Here is a 22,605-nt window from a genome sequence, read left to right as displayed (position 1 = left end):
ATTTTAAGGTAGCTAATTTCTTTTAAGGTAGCTAATTAATGGGTACTGCACTCATTTTGTAATTAGGTATTTCATAAGGTAAAAGCTTAGGTAAACTTGATGTATAGTGAATTTATTAATATAGTGTGGGAGAAATTTTTTTTTTTGTAGCTTTAAATTACTAACTACTTTTGATCTCTTCTGGAGTAAGGAGAAGAATAAAATTCTTGGCATTCTTAACATCATAAAATTCTTCATGTGTGGGATCCTGTATTTCCCTCTGACCAAATGTATTCTGAGTAGCAGATCTAAATAATACAGGAATTCAGAAAGGAAAGTAGGATTACTCAGGGAGGAGGGCAATATTGGGTGAAGGGAGAAGTGTGGTAGATGAGAATCAAGGAAGGGTTTGTATAGAAGATTGTGCTTGTGTTATTTTGAGAAATGATTCAACTTTTGAGTGATTACCTTGTTTATAGTCTGCCAGTGAAGCAACTGTGAAGAGAGTAAATATTTTAAGTGACATGCATTTGCGAAGTATTCGTACGAAGTTGATGCTTATGTCCAGAAATGAAGAGGCCACTAAGCATTTAGAGGTAAGTGGGTTTACTTACAAAAGGTTTTTTATGCATCCCATTTAGTTTCATAAGTATATTCTTCACGTTCCCTGGTTCGAACTAAGGCACCCTAGGGCTTCCTTTGTGGCTAATATCTTGTGTGGTCATGTCCTTAGAAGAATTGCTTTTCCATTTTACTTTTATCAAACATAGCCTTTCATCTGCTAAATGCCTGTTTGACTGTTTTTTTTTTCTTAGGATTTAGATGACAGGTGCCAAATAGCTTAGAAACTAACTAGGTATACCCAATAGAACTGTATTGATAGTTCTTTGCTCTGTCTTTAACCTTTTTTTTACTACCCTTTCACTTGTCAGTTATGATACACTTCCATTAGTATCTAGTTCACTATGACAACTCTTGCGTAAGAGGAAAGGAGGACTGGGAGTGAGGCATCGTGTAACATGTAGTTTCAAAATATTAATCCTCTCATTACTTCTCTGTCTGGTCCAGAGGTACTCTGTTTTCTGTTCTTCCCTGCCATGCAATTAGGATATACTTTTCCCCTTGACCCTATACTCCCCAACTGAACACACATGCATTCACACACTGTCTTGACTTACAGAAGTATCCTTAGGACAAATTTGTAAGTATCCTCATTAGTTTGAAAGTTCCAAACAAGGGATATGTGAATGAATTTGAAACCAGAATCATCTGAATTGGAGAATTGCTTGTGTCTGTAATTTTGGGAAATTGTTGTAGAATTACTATTTTCTGTGACCCTGATTAAATAGACTGGTGTTTTTTCCCCCTTTTTTTGTTAACCACATCAGATCAGTTTATTCTTTAAGAGATTGACTTTTGGCCTTCTTTAGCTTAGTTTTTTTTTTTCATTTTAAAAAAATTGTGGTTTTAAAGTACATGTAACATAAAATTTGCCATCTTAACCAGTTTTAAGTGCATGGTTTAGTAATGGTAAGTATATTTACATTACTGTTCAATCTCCAGAACTTTTCATTTTGCAAAACTGAAAATATACTCTAAACCAACAACTTCCTCATTTCCATCTACCCCCAGCCCCTGACAACCACCATTCTATTTTGTTTTCTATAAATTTGACTATTCTAGATATCTTAGATAAATGAAACCATACAGCATTAGTCATTTTTGTGACTGGCTTATTTCATTTAGCATAATAATGTTCTCAAGTTTCATCCATGTTGTAGCGTGTGTCAGAATTTCCTTTTTAAGGCTGAACAATAATTGCATTGTGTGTATATACCATATATTGTTTATCCAAGTTCAGTTGATCGACATTTGGGTTGCTTCTACTTCTTGACTATTATGAATAATACTGTGAACCCACATGTATAAAAACCATTTTATTTTTGATCTTTTTAATAAATTCTATTTTTCTTCTCTCACTAGTGTACAAAACAACTTGCAGCAGCTTTTCATGAGGAATTTGTTGTGAGAGAAGATTTAATGGGTCTGGCAATAGGAACACATGGTAGTAATATACAGCAAGCTAGGAAGGTTCCTGGAGTTACCGCTATTGAGCTAGATGAAGATACTGGAACATTTAGGATTTACGGAGAGGTAAGCTGTTTTGTCTTTGTCTCCTGCCTCAGCTAACTTGATTACAACATACTGACCATCTATTGTTTGATCATATTTTATCTGATATTTTAATTTCCCAGTAAAGCACTAGTGATCATACTTGTGCAGGTGATTGCAGTTGATGATTTTGTATTGGATGAATAAAGGATTTTCTGAGTAATTCATAGTATTTTTAGAAGTTCCTTAACTAATTGCTTCTGAGTGTAATTCAGTTTTATACCCATTATAAATAATTTATCCAAGTATTTTTTGAGTGCTTACTGTGTGTCAGGCACTTGACGGTAGTAAATAGCATGTGATATAGAAAAGCTTTTATAGAACTTGAATTTGGATAATACTTTGTCACTGGTTAATTGTGATATTTGTAGGGATAGGAAATTAAAATTCACCTGGGCATGGTGGTGCATGCCTGTAGTCTGAGCTACTTGGGAGGCTGAGGCAGGAGGATCACCTGAGCCCAGGAGTTTGAATCTAGCCTGGACACTGTAGTAAGACTGCATCTGTTAAATAAATAAAGGTAGATATGTGTGTGTGTGTGTGTGTGTGTGTGTGTGTGTGTGTGTGTGTGTGTGTGTATGTATATGAAAAATTTATATATACAGACACATATTAAATATAAATTCAGACTTTATTAAGACCATCCTTCATGGTTTTTTATTTTTTTGAGTGGTAAATTCAAGTCAACTTTTCATATATAACTCTTAGGAAAGATTGTTTAGTAAATATGACTAGAGTCTTCATTTTTATTACTGAAACCTTTAAAAGTGGGCAGTATGACATATGATAATTAAAAGTACAGACTTTGGAGATACACTGCCTAGGTTGGAATCCTGTCTCTACCACTTAGGGCTTGTATAGCAAGTTACTTCCTTATGTAAGTGTCCTCGTTGTAAAATAAGAATAATACTTACATAGTTTATGAGGATTGAATATATTTTAAAACTTTTTAGTGTATATAGTATCTGGTGAGCACTCCTTTAAAGAACAAATAAAAGTAGATAGGGACTGTTATGAGAACTATAAAATCCCTTTGGAGAACCCCCTTCTAGTTCTTTAAAATTGTACCCATTAGAAATTAATGAATTTTAATTATCTTATCAGTAGGTGTTTCAATTTATTTGTGATTTTAACATTTATTATGAGAAATACAACATGAGAGTATGGATCAGTATATTCAGGATTGGGTTATAGTTTGACTATTCAGCAAAAGGGTCTTACAGATGTCTAACATTTTTTGTTTTTAATAGTACTGATGGGTTGTTTTTTGGACACCTTTAATGATGACTTAGAATTGCTTTTTTTTTTAAAGTGCACTTCATGAATTACTCAACCTGAAAAATCTCTGCCCATTGGTCGGAGCATAATGTTTTAGTAGAATATAATCATTCAGAATTTTCTTTTTCTCATGTTTTTGTTTTGGATTGTGGGTTGCTTCAGCATTGAAACAGGATTTCATGTTTATTTTTCCTTCCATCTACAGAGTGCTGATGCTGTAAAAAAGGCTAGAGGTTTCTTGGAATTTGTGGAGGATTTTATTCAGGTTCCTAGGAATCTTGTTGGTAGGTACTTCTGCTAAATGTTAAATATGTTAAATGTTTAGTTACATATAATGACTAATTGAAATTAGTTTTATAGTCTGATACCTTATTCTACTTGTGTGGAACATTTAGATATCAATATTTTAATTTTGGGGTAATATCATTTTATGTGACTTGTACCTTGTTATTGTCCTATGTTAAAAAGTAAAGATGTTTTCTTCTGTACAGGGTGACCCTCACTAATAAGACCCCTGATTTTTATAACAGTTTGTCAGTACAGTTTTTTTTTAAAAGCCTTCTCATTCTTTGGGAGCTTTCCTATTATTCTCTTTCCCATAACATTCTTTTATCATTCACATATCCATCAAAATTATAATAGTACTTTTTGAGAAGGTGTTTGTGATAATTGTTTTCTTTTGTTTAGTGAAGAAGAAAAGGTAACAGTGGACTAACAATAGGGTAATAAACTTCTACACAGTAGGCCCTGAATAAATAATAATTGGTTGTTGCAAAGGAGTAGAATAAGGTAAGAAGTTGTGGGCAGGAGAGAAGGATGGTGCTGATAAGAGGGGATTGATTGATACCACCCATTAATGAAACTGTTATACCCCATAGGTTATAAGTTAAGTGACAAAAATTTTGAGTTTGAAGCAATGGTTAAATGGGTAATTGTAGCTTAGGGTGAGTTAATTAATAGCTTTGTTATTAATATGTCCTACCTACATCTGTGTTGTCTTTTTAAGTGCTATTTGAGGCAGTTGGGAAGGCTTTGGTTATGCTTAAAGTACTCAGTGACCATCCTAAAAATTTAATATAAAAAGCATCAACATATAATATAGGGAAGTTTACTTGGAGGGGGATGAGTTTTGTTCCCTATTGTGTGTCATTAATTGTTTTGACCATAAGGAAATAGTTTCAGCTCTTTTGGCTTCGTTTATATAATGTGGCCTGTTCTTCTGCCTTTTGAAAATGATTTCTTAGCTATTGGTGTTCATTTTTTGAATCCTGTAAAACAAACATTAATTGAAAAATTTCAAAAAAACTTCCATTCTAAAAGAGGGGTTTTTTTGGCCAATAACAAGTAATGTACTCAGAAAATAGTTACAACACAAGAATTTTTTGTTTCTTGGCATTCAACTATTAGTATTTATGTAAAATGCTTTTCACTTCTGCCCAAACATTTGGGTGGACAGATTTGATGTTCTGTTATTTATGTAAGCTTTATCAATTCTTGGTATATCATTATTCATTGTAGATTGAACTGCTAGAGAGATGAGTTAAGATGTTAAAATTAAACATAAGCTTGAAGAATTTTATATAGTTTTAATGAACATTTTTTTTTTTTTTTTTTTTTTTTTGAGACAGAGTCTCGCTTTGTTGCCCAGGCTAGAGTGAGTGCCGTGGCGTCAGCCTAGCTCACAGCAACCTCAAACTCCTGGGCTCGAGCGATCCTTCTGCCTCAGCCTCCCTGGTAGCTGGGACTACAGGCATGTGCCACCATGCCCGGCTAATTTTTTATATATATATCAGTTGGCCAATTGATTTCTTTCTATTTATAGTAGAGACGGGGTCTCGCTCTTGCTCAGGCTGGTTTTGAACTCCTGACCTTGAGCAATCCGCCCGCCTCGGCCTCCCAAGAGCTAGGAATAATGAACATTTTTAATCACTAAATGTTATCACTGTTTATCATTGTCAAATGAAAACTACTTTGACAAGAAAGCTGCTTTTGTAAATGATCCCCTTTTTGTTTAAATCATACTCAATTATTAGCATGTATCAATTCTCATCTTGTGGTAGCTGCTCTATAGAATATAATTTACTTTTACTAAGGTTTCCTTACTTTTAAAAATGATTTTGGTGATGGGTTTATTGAAAGGGAATCGGGTTTCTTTCCAAGCCAATCATCCTATGGAAGATAGCTTTGGTCTTCTAGAGATGAGGTAGTTTAATTGTGAGTAAGAATTCCTGATACTTAAAAATAAGGAAATTGGATATATTTATAGTTCCCTGATTCTTCTCTTTATTTATGTATCAGTGCAGTGATGTGAGTACCTGTTGTGTCTCTTTTCCTCTATTTTGTCTTTGTTGGCTTTGGTGATGTGGATTGTTTGTGTGCTTTTTAGGAAATACACAGCAGCAACTATTATTATTACATGTTGGTGAAGTATGCAAGAGTAGTGTAAAAATTTCTGTTTGGTTATCATGTATAATAATACTATATTTCCCTCCAAAATGTTTTATGGGTGATGCAGTCTTTTGAAAAGTAGTGCATTCTTAGTCCAAGTGAAAGAGAAAAAGAGGAATGAGGAATAAAAGGGAATGAGGACCACTTGGTTGGTAAGTTCCAGAGAGGATTTCTGTATACATTTGGGTTCTAAGAGTTCTAGGACTCAACCATTCCCAACCCTGCCAAATCAAGGGGAAAAATATGTGAACATGATTTGAATATGGATCAAAACCTTTCACCTCTTATTAGGCCTTCCTTAATCACTTCTCTGTCCCTTTAGCATTTATACTCAATGCTCAATTTATACTACAGGTCTGCTTCAATTTGTCATTATGCTCTGGAAATTAAACTATGGAAATGATCAATTAAAATATTGGCAGTCTCTGGTGGGACTAAATAAAACTTGAAGGTAGGTCCCTGCCAAGGACCCCAGAAGAGTATTGGATGATCACTCACAACTGGTATAGTTCATAAGAAGGAAGTGGCAAAAATTTGGGGGGTGGGGGGGATTATGGAATATCAACCTGATTTTTGTTTGTCGAAAAAGACATTTGCTTATTTTTAGCAGGGTCAAGGATGGAGTTGCCGCTTGAGCTTCATTCACTGTGTTAACAATGAAGGTTGCTTTTATGTGCTGCTGCTAGGGCTGCTCAGAGAAGACATACGTCATGTGAATTCCCTGTCCTGTATTTTTTCCCCCTGTCCAGTGGCTGCTACTTTTAACTTTAGGGTTATTAATGGGGAAGGTGGTTTGAGAGTAGTAATACAAGAATAAGAAAATCCCATTATAGTGCTTATGTTGTGTTGACCAGGTTACTGTTGTCATTGTTCCCTAATTCATTCTTTAATGCAAACTGGTATGCAATAGGACAAACTTCCATTTTAACCCCTTTAAACTAAAAACTCAAGCTTTTTTATGAGAATGAGTTTGTAAAGAAAATTGGGTATGTGGACAAATACAGTGTTGCAATTAACTTTATATAGGATACATCTGTTCCATACAATGAGGGTTACCTGGATATTTACTTATGTTAGTAGGTGACATTATCCAATATTGCTTTGTTATTTTATGTGAGTATATGTTAATCTTTAAAATTAGAGCGTAAGTTCCTCAGGGAAGAGAGTTTTTATTCCCTCCCCATGCCCCTCAGTTTCTCCTTTAATTACTGTGTACTTGTGACTTCTGTGTGACAGACTTAACAATTAAGTGTGGAGAAGGTAAATAATTTGAATTGCATGTCATTTTACAGATTTCATACCTAGCAAGATAGCATATCATACATGTGCTTTATGGACTTGTATATAGCTGTGAAATACTTATAAACTTCTTGGTGTAAAATGTAATAAACATACTATTTTACTGAAGAGAAATATTCTAAAGTTATCTTCAAGTCACAGATCTCTCTTGGACAAATAGAAACTTGAAAATAAAAGCAAGATTAAATTTGTTACTTGTCTGAATATATGTAATAAACATAAATTGATAATGATTAATGCCAAATTAAAAGTTTTCTCTTTGCCTTTGTACATATCCAAGGTTTCGAAATAGATTGGATATTTATTAAGATGATACAGCTATATAAAAATGTTTAGACTTTGAAAATTTCTTTCAAGGGGGCAGTATTGTCAATCTTAGTTAATATCCTTAGGCATACCGAAGAGAAGGAAGTTTCAGACCAAGCATAACATTCTTGGTAGTCCTTAAGGTGCATTAATTGAAAGTAAAAAGATGGAACTTTGCTTGGTGGTTATAATTTGATAGTAACTTATAAATTATTTGGGCTGGTGTTTAAAAGATAGCAGAATTATTTTTTTAACATACCATTACTACTTTTTTTTCTTACTAAAGGAAAAGTAATTGGGAAAAATGGCAAAGTTATTCAAGAAATTGTGGACAAATCTGGTGTGGTTCGGGTGAGAATTGAAGGAGACAATGAAAATAAGCTACCTAGAGAAGATGTAAGTATTTAAAATTAATTCATTTGCCTATTTTTTTTTTCATGTTTTCTTGGCTGACTTATTAACGCTATTTTGGAAACAGTTGTATCTATGGAGTTACTTACTGTGGGTTTTTCTTTCTTGTCCTTAAAATTCTGTTTTTTATATTACTGTTTTACACACTTAGAAAACACATCATTTTTTGGTAGTGTGGGCCTTGGTTCTTAGTTGGTTTGTCAGTATTTTGTAAAAAGCCAATATTTTTTTTTTTTTTTTTTTGAGACAGAGTCTTGCTTTGTTGACCAGGCTAGAGTGAGTGCCGTGGCGTCAGCCTAGCTCACAGCAACCTCAAACTCCTGGGCTCAAGCAATCCTCCTGCCTCAGCCTCCTAAAGTGCTAGGATTGCAGGTGTGAGCCACCATTATTTTTAGTAATTTCATTTAAAAAGTGTTCTAAATCTCATGTAACTTTTACTTTCTTTGTAAGTACCTCCTCTCCTATTTTGCATGATTTTAAGACTGACATAGGGGTTAAAGTTGGTGGTGCCATACCATTATAATTGACACCTTTTCCTGTTACACTTAGTATATAAAAATAATATAAAAATAATGGTGATCCATTTGACATATAACCACCAGCTGATAATTGGATTTTGTTGTAAGCTTATTCTTCTAGGTTCTCCTTCGTAAACAGAACTTGCTCTACTTTTCTGTGTTTGTAGTTTTGCTATTGTTACTGCTATTTCTATCCCAGGGTTAAGAGACATAAATGCTTACAGAGGCCAAGCATTTAAAGTAAATGGTTAAGCAAGTTGGAATGTATAAGATAGAGATGAAGGGGGGACAGTGCCTTTTTACATGGGAATGTGTGCCTTATGTTTTGCTACTTTGGATATTTTTACAGAGACACAGGAATCCTATAATGTACAAAGTTTTTTGGTTTTCAAAACACTACATATTAAAACAAATCTGAAGGTTGGTATTGGCTTATTGGGGGCCACCATTTCACAATTTAAGCTGTAGACTCATTTTTATAACATGTTTGGTCTGAAGCTTTTGGTGATGTACCCCCTAGCCAGAGATGACCTTTCAGGTCTGTATAGCAATTATTGTCTGTATAATTGAGTATTTAACGATACTCTTTCAGTCTTACATTTGTTTTCTAGTTGATCTTATGTCTCAAAACCAGGTTATAAGCTTCTTGAAATCAAAAAGTCAAATCTGAATTTTCTTTTTTTTTTTTTTTTTTTGAGACAGAGTCTCACTTTGTTGCCCATGCTAGAGTGAGTGCCGTGGCGTCAGCCTAGCTCACAGCAACCTCAAACTCCTGGGCTCGAGTGATCCTTCTGCCTCAGCCTCCTGGGTAGCTGGGACTACAGGCATGCGCCACCATGCCCGGCTAATTTTTTTTATATATATATATCAGTTGGCCAATTAATTTCTTTCTATTTATAGTAGAGACGGGGTCTCGCTCAGGCTGGTTTTGAACTCCTGACCTCGAGCAATCCGCCCGCCTCGGCCTCCCAAGAGCTAGGATTACAGGCGTGAGCCACAGCGCCCGGCCTAAATCTGAATTTTCATATTCTCTGTTCTCTCCTAGGCCTATACATCATACAGAGTGTACACCTGATAAATATTTTAAGTCATTTAATTTAAACTTTTTAAAAAATAAGTTTGAGCTTTTAATTGTAAAAGATAATTTGTGTAAAGGTTAGAATAGCACAGATAGGGGTGTAGCATGAAAAATAAATGTATGTCTGTGTGTGTCTTGTCTATGTCTCATTTTCCCTCTCCATCATACCTAAAAGATTTTAGACTGTTGTCATGTTACCTTTGTGTCTTTGTTTTGCTATTATAAAGCAGTGCTGCAGCAAAAGTCTCTTGTAACTCTTTGCCAACTACAACTTGAGGAAATTTCTGGAAGTGCATTTGTTAGATCAAAGGGTTTATGGCATTTAAATTTTTGGATCTTGAGCAATTATTTTCTCACATGTCTCCTCCATCAGTGTAGGAAATGTGTCTGTTTTCCACATGTTTGCCAATACTGGGCAAAGTTTTATCAAACTTATTAGTGTCATTTCAGAAAGTGTACATGTTATTTTTCCATATGTTTAAAAGGAATTTGTTTTTCTGTGAGCCATATCTTTGTCCTTCGTATATTTTTTGTCTGATATTATTAGTTATAAGAGCATTTTAAGAAGCTAGTCCTTTGCCTTTTCATAAATGTAGCAAATATTCCTTGTTTCTTTGCACTTGAATTATTTTTCCTGGAAAGATATTTTAAAATTTTTATATTGTTAGGTGTTTTAGGCTTTTTCTGTATGACCAGATTTTATCTCATGATCTGCAAGGGCTTTTCTACTTCTAGATCACTCAAAAATCCATTTATATTCTTCAGGTTTGGTTTTGTGTGTGTGTGTGTGTGTCTGTCTGTCTGTCTGTGTATAACAAGAGTCTCATTCTCTTGCCTGGGATAAAGTGCAGTGGTGTCATCATAGCTCACTGGCATAAGGTGCCATCCTGCCTCAGTCCTCTGAGTAGTTGGTACTACAGGCACACAACCACAGCCAGCTAATTTTTCTATTTTTGGTAGAGACAGGGTCTCACTCTTGTTCAGGATGGTTTCCTGACCTCAAATGATCCTTCTGCCTTGCAGCCTCTCAGAGTGTTAGGATTACAGGTGTGAGCCATCTCACCCAGCCTCCAGGTTTTTTGTTTTTGTTTTTTTAGCACATAATGTTTTTTGCTCCAACTGAAAATTATTATTATTTTTTGTTTTGAGACAGAGTGATCTCACTCTGTTGCCTGGGCTAGAGTGCCCTTACAGTAGCCTAGCTCACAGCAATCTCAAACTCCCAGACTCAAGCAATCCTACTACTTCAGCCTCACGAGTAGCTTCGACTACAGGCATGCGCCACCATGCTCAGCTAATTATATATATATATATACACACACACACATATTTAGTTATCCAGCTAACTTCTATTTTTTCTAGTAGAGACAGGGTCTCACTCTTGCTCAGGCTAGTCTCGAACTTCTGAGCTCAAACGATTTGCCCGCCTCAGCCTCCCAGAATGCTAAGATTATAGGCATGAGCCACCAAGCCTGGCCCAACTGCAAATTACTTGGTGGAAGATATCAGGAACAGGGATCTAGGTTTTTCTGAGGTCTTGTTAGTTGTCTCAATATCTGCTATAATTAATCAGCTTGTAGCATTTTTTAAAAACCTTGAAATTTTAATGAAATAACTCTTAGAAATGAACTCGTATTCATTAATAATTATTTAGTCTTTAAAATTTTTTCTTATGGCTTTACAATAGCCATTAAAATGTTCTATAAAATTTAAGGATTTTTTTAGCTTTCTTTTTTTTTTTTTTTTTTTTTTTTTTGAGACAGAGTCTCGCTTTCTTGCCTAGGCTAGAGTGAGTGCCATGGCGTCAGCCTAGCTCATAGCAACCTCAAACTCCTGGGCTCAAGCGATCCTCCTGCCTCAGCCTCCCGAGTAGCTGGGACTACAGGCACGAGCCACCATGCCCGGCTGATTTTTATATTATATATATTAGTTGGCCAATTAATTTCTTTCTATTTTTATAGTAGAGACGGGGTCTCGCTCAGGCTGGTTTTGAACTCCTGACCTTGAGCAATCCGCCCGCCTCGGCCTCCCAGAGTGCTAGGATTACAGGGGTGAGCCACCACGCCCGGCCCTAGCTTTCTTTTTATTTGGAGGTAACAGTGTTAACATCTTCCATTCAAGGTCAAGGTGTTGTATTCCTCTTATTCCTTTCAGATCATCTGTCTGGAATGACTTACTCTATTTATCTACTTAGTAAAATTCCGTTTGTGTTCAACATTCACTTTAGGTAATAATCACATATATGAGACAGGATCTCACCAGAGCTAGAGTGCAGTGACTATATCATAGCTCACTGCAACCTTAGACTCCTGGCCTCAAGCAGTCATCCTGTCTTAGCCTCCCAAGTAGCTGGGACTACAGGTGGGTGCTACCATGCCTGGCTAATTTTTGTAGTTTTTATGGGTATTTTTTTTGCTAAAGATAGGGTCTTGCTCTTGCTCAGGCTGGTCTCTAACTCCTCAGGTCAAGCAATTCTCCTGCCTTGGCCTCTGGAGTGCTAGGATTACATGTGTGAGCTACTGCGCCCAGACGAAATTTATATTGATTTTAGCAATTAAAATTTTTTTTGAAGTTTAATAGATATAAATTGCTTTGTGTTTTAGAAAAGATTTTCAAATTATATATTGTTATGTCAAATTCCAGCTTGAGCTTTGTTAATATATTAAATACTGAAGACATTGTGTTTTCTTACAGGGAATGGTTCCATTTGTATTTGTTGGCACTAAAGAAAGCATCGGAAATGTGCAAGTTCTTTTAGAATATCATATTGCTTATCTAAAGGTTTGTATACAGCTCATGTACTCTATTGTCATTGTTGGTACATTTATTGCAAAGAAATACAAAATGTCCACACATTAAACATTTTTGTTTGTAGTAAATTTTACATCTTAATATTTTTCCTTTTCTGAAACATGTTCCCAGAAAAGCATAAAATCTTTAAATATATTTATTCAGCTTCAGATTTGCCGTTTTTCTACGTAAGAATTTAAATATAACAAGTACTTTGCTGTAATAAAATGATTGGCCTAATGTGCATTGTTTCTTTTCTTCCATCTGAGCTTTTGTATTTATTTCGTTATTTAATAAACAGTCACTTCCTGTGTTCAAGTAATGTAACTCTCATCACTTATTTGCATATTCTATACTAGAGCCATTTTGTTTTTACTTTTGTAATTTATATACACATATGATACAAAACCAAGAGGTGATGTCAGGCTTCCTTGGTAACTTGGTATATTTCAGTATGTATTAAATGTATGGTGATCAGATCTGGGTAATTAGCATATCCATCACCTCAAAACATTTATTTCTTTGTGTTGGGAACATTCAGTATCCTACTAGCAGTTTAAAACTATCTAATAGATTATTATTAACGGTAGTTATAGTGGTATAGAGGAGCAGTGTTTTTTGGTACCAGGGATGGCTTCCTGGAAGACAGTTCTTGGGGGAGGGGGTGTGTGAACGGTCTCAGGATGACCCAAGTGCACCACATTGATTGTGTAGTCATATGTCTCTGCCAATGACAGTCTGCACTTGCAGCCATTCCCCAGTACTAGCACCACTGCCCCAGCTTAACCCCAGATCCTCAGGTACCAGACTTTGACAAGGAGCTTGAAACCTAGGTCCCTTGCATGGGCAGTCCACAGTAGGGATCGAGCTCCTGAGAGTAATCAGTGTGGCTGCTGGTCTGACAGGAGGTGAAGCCCACAGTGTGATGCTGTGAAGGGGAGAGGCAGCAAATATATTGTAGATGAAATCTCGCTTGCTTGCATGCCCACACTGGCCATGCAGCTGTTTTCCAACAGGCCACAGACTGGCACTTGTCCCCAGCCCACGGGTTGGGGACTGCAGGGTAAAACACTAAAACTTAGTCCTTCTATCTGGCTGTAATTTTTTATCCTTTAAAAAAATCTCTCCCTACCCTTTGTAGCCCCTTGATATCCTCCTCTGTTCTACTTTGAGTTTGTGTAAGATCAACTTATTTATTTATTTTTAGTTTCCATTTTTGATTGAGGACATGTAGTGTTTAACTTTCTGTTCCTGGCTTATTCTGCTTAACATAATGCCCTCTGGTTCCATCCATGTTGTCACAAACAACAGGATTTCATTCATTTTTTTTTTTTTTTTTAAGCATGGGGGTGCAGATGTCTCTGATAGAATGATTTTCTTTGGATAAATTCCTGTAGTGGGATTGCTGGATCATATGGTAGTTGTATTTGTAGTTTTTTGAGGGATTTCCATACTGTTCTCCATAGGGGCTGTGCTGGTTTGCATTCTCACCAGTAGTGTTTTAAGAGTTCCTCATCTCTGCCCACATTTGTTATTTTTTGTCATCTTATAATAGCCATCCTAACAGGGGTGAAATGACACATCATTGTATGGTTTTAATTTGCATTTCTGTGATGACTAGTGATGTTGAGTGGATGGTGGTTTTGTTTCCATATTTTTTGGTCTTTTGCAAGTCATCTTTTGAGAAATGTCTGATCAGATCATTTGCCTATTTTTAATTGGATCGTTTATTTTCTGTTAAGATGTTTTAGTTTCTTACATATTCTGGATATTAATCCCTTGTCAGATGAGTAGTTTGCAAATATTTTTTCCCATTCTGTAGGTGGTTTTTTCACTTGTTGATTGTTGATCATTGATAGTTTATTTGCTGTGTAGAAGCTTAGATTAATATAATCCCATTTGTTTACTTGCTTTTGCTGCCTGTGCTTTTGAGGTTTTATTCATAAAATCTTAAACACAGACCAGTTTGCTGAAGTATTTTCCGTCGTCTTATAGTAGTTTCATTGTTTTGCATCTTAACATTTAGGTCTTTGATTCATTTTGAGTTGATCTTTTTAAAGGATGAGAGGTAGGGGTTTAGTTTCATTCTTCTGCATATGAATATGGGTTTTCCCAGCGCCATTTATTAAGGAGACTCCTTTCCACAGTGAGTGTTCTTGGCACCTTTGTCAAAAACTAGTTGGCTATAGATATGTAGATTATTTTCTGGGCATTCTGTTCTGTTCCATTGGTCTTTTTTTTTCTATTTTTGTGAAGAACGTCATTGATATTTTGATGGAGATTGCATTGAATCTATAGATTGCTTTGAGTAGTAGTCATTTGATAATTAAACTGTGTTACTGGAAGAGTTCATTTGATTTGATACGTAGAGTATTTTAGAAAAAGAAATGCTCCATAATTTTTAAACATTTATAAATGTTGTTTTTACTTTTTTCCTTTTATTCTTTCTTTTTTTCTTGTTTAGAGTATAGTAATATACCCAACTCTTCTCTGTATGTTTGCCTCCAATCCTCTTATATCATTGCTGCTGTGTTACTGTTTTGAAATCACCCCTTATGATGCCATACCTTTCTTTGAAATTTGTTTTTATAGGATATCTCAGTTCAAACTGACATTCTTAGCCGATACTTTGTCTTTAGATACCGTACTACCTTTTAGCCAAGGACTTTCTCTAGACAGCTTACCTTGACATACCGTAATGACCTCAGTTTCTGAATGACCAAGTTTACCAGTCCATCTAGGTCATAACTCAACGTATCACTACCTTGATAGGAAAGTATTAATAGCTTGTTAATATTACCTTTCATAGATGGTCCTTGTTCTTCATTTAGCAGTGTTTTAACTCCTTGGGGGTGGAAATCTGGCAGTATTGTATAATTATTAGCTATTTAAATAACTTATTTTAAAGCTGTTAGACATCCCCTTGAATAGGGAGAGTCCATGTCTTCTTTTCCTATAGCAACATGGTTGACACACTCTAAGGAATTCAGTAAATGTTGAATTGATTAAGCAAATGACCTTGTAAATTGTGTTTACTAGGAACACAGTTCTCCTTTACCAAATAATTGGCTAGGGTCACAGCTTCATTTTTTGGTAGCGAGTACAGCTCTGGCTTTGAGTTTTAGGAAGACAAAAAGTTACAAGAAGACTTTTACTCTTTTCTGTTTTGATTGTAGGAAGTAGAACAGCTAAGAATGGAACGCCTACAGATTGATGAACAGCTACGACAGATTGGTATGGGTTTTAGACCTTCTTCCACCAGAGGGCCTGAAAAAGAGAAAGGATATGCAACTGATGAAAGTACCATCTCTTCTGTACAAGGTTCTAGGTCTTATAGTGGAAGAGGCAGAGGTCGTCGGGGCCCTAATTACACCTCCGGTTATGGTAAAAAACATTTTTTTCTTGATAGTAGTAGTAGTAGGTAAAGTTTAGGTGCCCTAAGACATTTTGCTTGTAATGTCATTATTGTATTGGCTTTGAGGGTAGGAGGTAGTTCTGAGGCACATGTCTTATTAGTAGTAATGGCATACTTTATTAATCACAATAAAAGGTATATAATAATTTCCAAGCACTTATGTAATGAAATGAAACATGTTTTTAAATTGGTAGTTCATAATTATGTTTATTCTAAATATTTAGAATAAATACATATGAAACTTGTTTTTCAAATATTTTCCTAGTATAATTTTCTACATTTCCCAGTAGAAACTAATAGTGATGATACTGCTAGAAATCATCTTTTGTCTACCCTCTAAGAAAAGTAAAAATGAAAAATATGCTAATCACTCTGCCAAATTACATATAGCAAATCTTCACTAGCTTTTAAAATATACTTTATTGACTCGTTTGGCATATTTGAATGTATTAACATCTCACCTCTGGAATAACTTCATAAAATAATAGCATTTTACTGAAATGAGGGCTTTAAAGTCAGAACATAAATATTTCATAAATGAATGTTTTTCTATATTTCACTGTGAGGATTTCACAGGCGTAGGAAGGGGCCAGTGGAGTGATAGTCAACAATTCTCTAATCCTAAATTCTCACTTCTTCTTCAGCTTTGGAGTTGTTCCATTTTTCTACATTTGGACTTGGAGTTTAGCAGTGACCTGAGTTCTGTTTTTTCCTCTCCCTCATTTTCTTCCTTTTTCTCTTCTGTTTTCCTTCTCTCTCTTCATTCCCCTTTGGAAAATATTTCATAAAGCTTTTCCACAAATGTAAGCATTTTAAGAAAATAGAAATAATTGCTTGATTCCAGTGTACAGATTCCAGATCTGTAAATATTTCATATTTATTAAAGGATTGTCTAATGATGCCAGAGTTATATTTACTTATAAATATAACTGATAATTGATAAGAGGTCACTCTTGCAACATGCTTTTGTTGAGATTAGATAATGAAAGTGGTAGAGAAACATTATTTGGATTGAAGAAAGCTATGCAAATTGTTCAGTAGATGGCACTCTTACCTCTGAATCTTTGCAGAACTAGTAACATTGTATCTTTTGAAATAGCTGTTGAACTTGAGTGGGATTGAGAGAGTAATAAAAACGATTTGAATTTTGGTTATAGATATTCTTGTATACTTTATATTTTTAGGTGATTAATATAACTAATTTATATAATTCTTATAGAACTATTCTATAAGGTTAACAGTTAGATATATAGAATATATAAATATGTATCACGTATATATACATAATTCTGAAGAATTACAAACATTTCTTAATGTAACATCTCTGAAGTTGGTATGTGTTTTTCATTGGACATCTTACATTGCTAATTAGCAACATTTTTTCTTCTTTAATGGCACACAAAATATGTCTTACAATTGATGGCATCTTGGATTTGATAAAATATTGTATTTAAACTTAATGCTTAGCACACATTATCATTGAAAATGATATAAACCATCTTCACAGTAAGGTGACCAGAAGTTTAGAGGGGAAATCTGATTTAAAAGTTGATTAAAAACAGGTTGCCTTTATTTCTTGGAGTAAATAAAAATTGGATTAATGTCATGAATCATTTTTTTTTTTTTTTTTTTTTTGAGACAGAGTCTCACTTTGTTGCCTAGGCTAGAGTGAGTGCCATGGCGTTAGCCTAGCTCACAGCAACCTCAAACTCCTGGGCTCAAGCAATCCTTCTGCCTCAGCCTCCCGAGTAGCTGGGACTACAGGCATATGCCACCATGCCCGGCTAATTTTTTCTATATATATTAGTTGGCCAATTAATTTCTTTCTATTTATAGTAGAGACAGGGTCTCGCTCTTGCTCAGGCTGTTTTCGAACTGCTGACCTCGAGCAATCCGCCCGCCTCGGCCTCCCAGAGAGCTAGGATTACAGGCGTGAGCCACTGTGCCCGGCCCCATGAATCATTTTTAAAGCCTTTAAAAATTATTTGCAAAATTGAGGGGCTGAAATGATTGCAATAGTTTCTATGGAGTATTAGTTTGCTATTGCTGTAATAATAAGTCATCACAAACTTAGAAACTTAAAAACAACACAGGCTTATTATCTTAGATTTCTACAAATCAGAAGTCTGACATGGGTCTTACTGGGCTAGAACCTTAAGTCTCAGATAAGCTACATTAAATTCGGAGGCTCTAGGGGAGTCCTCTTCTCTTCAGCTGAGAAAGGTTCTTCACTTTCAAAGACCCAAGAGATTTAGGTTGGGCCTACTTGGATAGTCCAGGATAATCTCCCCATCTCAAGGTGTGTAACTTTAGTCTCATTTGCAGATTCCTTTTCACCATCACAAAAGCATTTAATATGAGTTACTGAAAGTTATTTTACTGAGCACGAGTAAATTCATTAGCCTTTTTGTTTTTTTAGTATCTCTCTTACCTACTAAAATCTGTGATTTAGATATTGTCTTTATTTTGAAGACTAGATTACTAGATTTAGGTTAATTTTAAGGAAGAATTTCCTAGATGTGATACTGGATTAGATAAATACTATATTAGATTTTTAAGGAGAGTTTAATAGAAACTTCTGTTTCAAACTGAAATAATCATCATTTTAAATTTTGGTAATATTTTCTGGCAGGGCATAAGTTTGTAAATAAATTCAGAAGTTCTCATACATTCCAAAGGGTTTTTTCCCCACCATTCATGAAATGATAAATTGCCTTTATTTCAACATCTGCGACATCCAGTTAATAAATTGTTTTTTTGTCATTTGGAGAAATAAGCATTAGGGGAGATTCATTCTCTTCCATGATATTTCATTCTCAACAGAGACTTGAAAGTGAATAACAGAAACTGGATGTATTCTTTGTAAAATACACTTCTCACTAATTGCTTCATTCTTCTATAATCCACTAGTTCCATCCATAGTTAACAGCATGTGGAGAAAAAGGGGGTGATGTATTGCAGAATTATCTTTAAAGGAGAAAAGAAATTGATAGGCACTTTCATTTGTTAAACTTTACATTTTGTCCCATGCACCTTAATAGTTATAACTTTCTTTGTCTGAAGATCTCTTGTATGTTTATCTTCAAATGACTGTGGAGTTTAAATATAGGGAAATTTAAAGTTTTTAGTGAATTGTTCCTACCTGGGGAGTTTAGCAAGTGAACTTCAAAATCATGCAGTAAATTTACTAGTTGAAAAATTGTTATACACATTTTTAGACATTTGGGTACATTTAGAGTTATAAGATGAAATTCTAACCTTTATCAAAGACCAATTTTTGAAGTAATTCCAAAGGGGGAAAAATACAGAACTACATATGACACTGCATGGTAGATATATTTTGTTTTTAGGAAATAGAGAAGGGGAAAAGGTCTGTTTTCAGTTAAATTGGTCTGAAGCTAGAAATTGAACTAGGCTCTGAAGGAGATCATACCATATGATAGTATTTGATCATATGATAGGAGGGAAGTGACATCCCAGAACTAAGAATAGAAGTGAGAATGAGTGTGCTAGTGATTGGGTCATATACACTGCCACTTTGCATTATAATAATAGTATTGTGGGTTTCTTATGAAAACTTTGCAATGTTTAAATTTTTGAAAGGTCACCATTAAAATACATTGTTATAAGCTTAGAACTGGTCTGTAAACTTTAAAAGACATGTTGAATTTTCCTGTCAGCGATCATGGCTTCATTTCTGTTGGTTGTCAGGTGAGAGGTATCTTCTCTTTCAGAAAAACCTTTTAAAAAATTTAGTAATTCAATTGTCATATTCTTCCAATTTGAGATAGAATTGCTAGTGAAACATGCTATTTTATGTACAACTGCTGGAAAAAAACACATTCCCCGTTTATAAGAAAGACACCATCAATTATAAGAAATGTCCTGATTTCAGAGATGTTAAAATGTGAAGAAAAAAGTATATTGCAGAATGAGTGAAACAATAAATAGTAGAATGAATATACAATTGAACTATTCAATTTTCTAAGTATGATTAAATTTTCTTTCAAATATTGACAGTTAATTTTGTTTTCCTAGTAATTTAGGTTACTAAAACTTAAATGGGCAGAGACTTTTGGTTATCTCTCCATATTAAGTGCATTTTAATATTGATATGTAATGTTTGTATGGTTTCTATAATTGTTCTATGGGTTGTGTTTCTGCACATCAATTCATTTTTTAGTCTTGACTGGTAGATTCTATATTACTAGTATATTAACAATTGATTATTCCTTAGTAAGTTTCAAATTCATTTTAATTTTAAAGTAGCTCTCTTTGAAGCAGCCAAACAGTTTGCTTATTCAAACAATAATTTTTAGGAAATAAAATTTTAAGCTGCTTTTTTTATAGGAATATAATTGGCTTGTTTTTTTTTTTTCCCAAGGTACAAATTCTGAGCTGTCTAACCCCTCTGAAACAGAATCTGAGCGTAAAGATGAGCTGAGTGATTGGTCATTGGCAGGAGAAGATGATCGAGACAGCCGACATCAGCGTGACAGCAGGAGACGCCCAGGAGGAAGAGGCAGAAGTGTTTCAGGGGGTCGAGGTCGTGGTGGACCACGTGGTGGCAAATCCTCCATCAGTTCTGGTAGTCTTTTATATACTATGTCAGCATCCATTCTTTGTAAACAGTATAATCTTAAAAAATTAATCCATCCTCCAGGGCCACCCAGTCTGGGAAGCTTCTCTTTCCAATTCACTGTCGTAGCAAAAATAGTAGACTATATAACAATGCAAGGAAAAGGCCCTGTGGTGGAGTGTTTCTTAGTGAAGGTTTATTTAGAATAATCAGGTCAGAACTTTAGTTGGCTGATTCTCTTTGTATTTTGAGGGTCAGATGTTCATCTCTTCAGTTTTTGAGGGCTTATGTAATTGGAAATTGTTTTTTTATTTCCCTAGAATTTGAGTTATATATGTTTGCCAGACAGACCTAGAGAATTCTAATGCACAGAGAGATCGCAGTACTTTTGTGTACTTAATATTGAAAACTAACTGGAAAGCATTCTGAAAACTGGAAAGCATTCTTTGCTACACTATATGCTACTTTGGGAACAGGGAAAAATTGTGGAATTAACTTTTTAAGAAAATTTTATTGTTTGAGGAATTCAGCTGTAAAGAGGAGTGTTTAGATGACTAAAGATTTGAGGTATATAAGCAACTTTGAAATTGTTTACTTGTGCCTTTATAAAAATTTTTAATGCTTTAAGTTAAGTGGAGTCACCAGAATGTTATTGGTTTCATAATACGCTGGGGGAGAATTACTAAGGATACATGGAGTAGATTATTATATCAGGGATATAACTTGATCGTATTATTGTACACCACTTTAAGAAAACCACACTTTTCTTAATATTATAACATACCTATGAAAACTTTGTTAATGTTATAACATACCCGTGGTATTTGATATGTTATCGAAGATATGTATATATATGTTAAATATATGCCAAATGTGCTTAAAAATTACAAAAACTAGAATAAATCAGGGCAAAATTTAGGAACTACTTTAAAGATTCTGGTTCCACAGTAATATTGTTTGAGCCCTAAGTTTAGTTTACAGGCTTACAGGGAAAGAATTCTTATATTTTAATATACTGTGCACTATTAATCAAAGTTTATAAGCTTATAGTATGCTGAATTGCAAAATAAATGTACTTTATTAGTGTTTATGATTAATGGATAAACTTAGTGTCTTTTGCAAAGATGCTAGCTTGCTAGCTGTTACCAAAGGAAACTTAGGAAAAATCGTGATTAGGTGAATTTCTTCTATAATTTGATTGTTGGAGGCAATAAATGCACATAGGTAAGATGGGTATTTTTCTTATGAATTATATCTTACAATTTTTCTTTTTCCACCTTTGCTCTACCTTCATGCTTTGTTTCTAGATATGGAGTACTAGTCAACATTTTTTTCAAAATTTTCCTTTTCATAACCAGTTAGAATTTCAACTGTAGTTTACTGTTTTGTATCAACTTGTTTTGATTACTTCAATTCATAGTTACAGATTTCTAGTATGTCATGGAGTGTAGGTATTGAGTATTATTTGGAATTAGTCTGTTAACATCAGCACAAATGGAGCAGTCACCTTGAACTCAGTAAAGGGGACCAAAGCTTGCTCTTAGAATTAATTTATATTAGCTGAATATTTATTTCTCCTTACCTTTATTTTTCGAGCTTTAGGACAGGGCAGGATTACCTTGAAATGTAAATGACAAAGTTAGCATTTCCTAATAAATATTTTCAAAACAAGGCAAAGGAAGTGTTAGGAAGCTGAGAACTTCTTGCTCATGTTCTGCTTTAATTTTTCATCACCATTTAAAGTTTTTTCATATTAATCATCTTTGTTATTTTCCAGGTAAAATAGTGATACAGAAAACATTTTATTTGAAGACATTATATTTTTATTGGGGGAGATTGAAGTTTATCATTAATTGATATAGTTCAGTGTAGATCAAATTATTCATAATTGCAGCCCTCTTAAACAAATATTTCTTGCCTCTGACATGAATATAGTGCTCAAAGATCCAGACAGCAATCCATACAGCTTACTTGATAATACAGAATCAGATCAGACTGCAGACACTGATGCCAGCGAATCTCATCACAGTACTAACCGTCGTAGGCGGTCTCGTAGACGAAGGACTGATGAAGATGCTGTTCTGATGGATGGAATGACTGAATCTGATACAGCTTCAGTTAATGAAAATGGGCTAGGTATGTAAGCATTTAGGGAAAACATACATATAATTGTATAATATTGTTAATGTATGAAGCTTTTTCCAAAAAAAAGTATGCAATTCACAAATTGACTCTGTTATTGTTTACTTCAAGGTAGATAGCTTTTTGTCTGTCTTAAATGTCTAGTTCTCAGATTTGTCATAGTCAGAATTACTTGAAACTGAGAGTGTTT

At 34.6% G+C, this 22,605-nt stretch overlaps 1 protein-coding gene across 5 annotated transcripts in view; it reads left to right on the top strand.

Moving 5' to 3' along the window:
• FXR1 (FMR1 autosomal homolog 1) overlaps positions 1–22,605 on the top strand; it is a 72,895-nt gene that overhangs the window by 35,828 nt on the left and 14,462 nt on the right. For 3 of the 5 annotated variants that reach the window (XM_012736980.3, XM_012736979.2, XM_012736984.3), the window contains exons 7-14: positions 459–575; positions 1,963–2,133; positions 3,635–3,713; positions 7,769–7,878; positions 12,184–12,270; positions 15,456–15,663; positions 20,079–20,282; positions 22,209–22,409. In XM_012736980.3, coding sequence (XP_012592434.1) covers positions 459–575; positions 1,963–2,133; positions 3,635–3,713; positions 7,769–7,878; positions 12,184–12,270; positions 15,456–15,663; positions 20,079–20,282; positions 22,209–22,409 — 1,177 coding nt within the window. The remainder of the gene's footprint in view (positions 1–458; positions 576–1,962; positions 2,134–3,634; positions 3,714–7,768; positions 7,879–12,183; positions 12,271–15,455; positions 15,664–20,078; positions 20,283–22,208; positions 22,410–22,605) is intronic. The other 2 variants (XM_012736982.3, XM_012736981.2) reach the window with 1 other exon arrangement.

This window comes from Microcebus murinus, chromosome 1 (genome assembly GCF_040939455.1).
Source record: "Microcebus murinus isolate Inina chromosome 1, M.murinus_Inina_mat1.0, whole genome shotgun sequence".
Taxonomy (NCBI): Eukaryota; Metazoa; Chordata; class Mammalia; order Primates; family Cheirogaleidae; genus Microcebus; species Microcebus murinus.
Note: the sequence above shows the minus strand (reverse complement) of the source record. Positions and strands in the feature narration are given on the sequence as shown.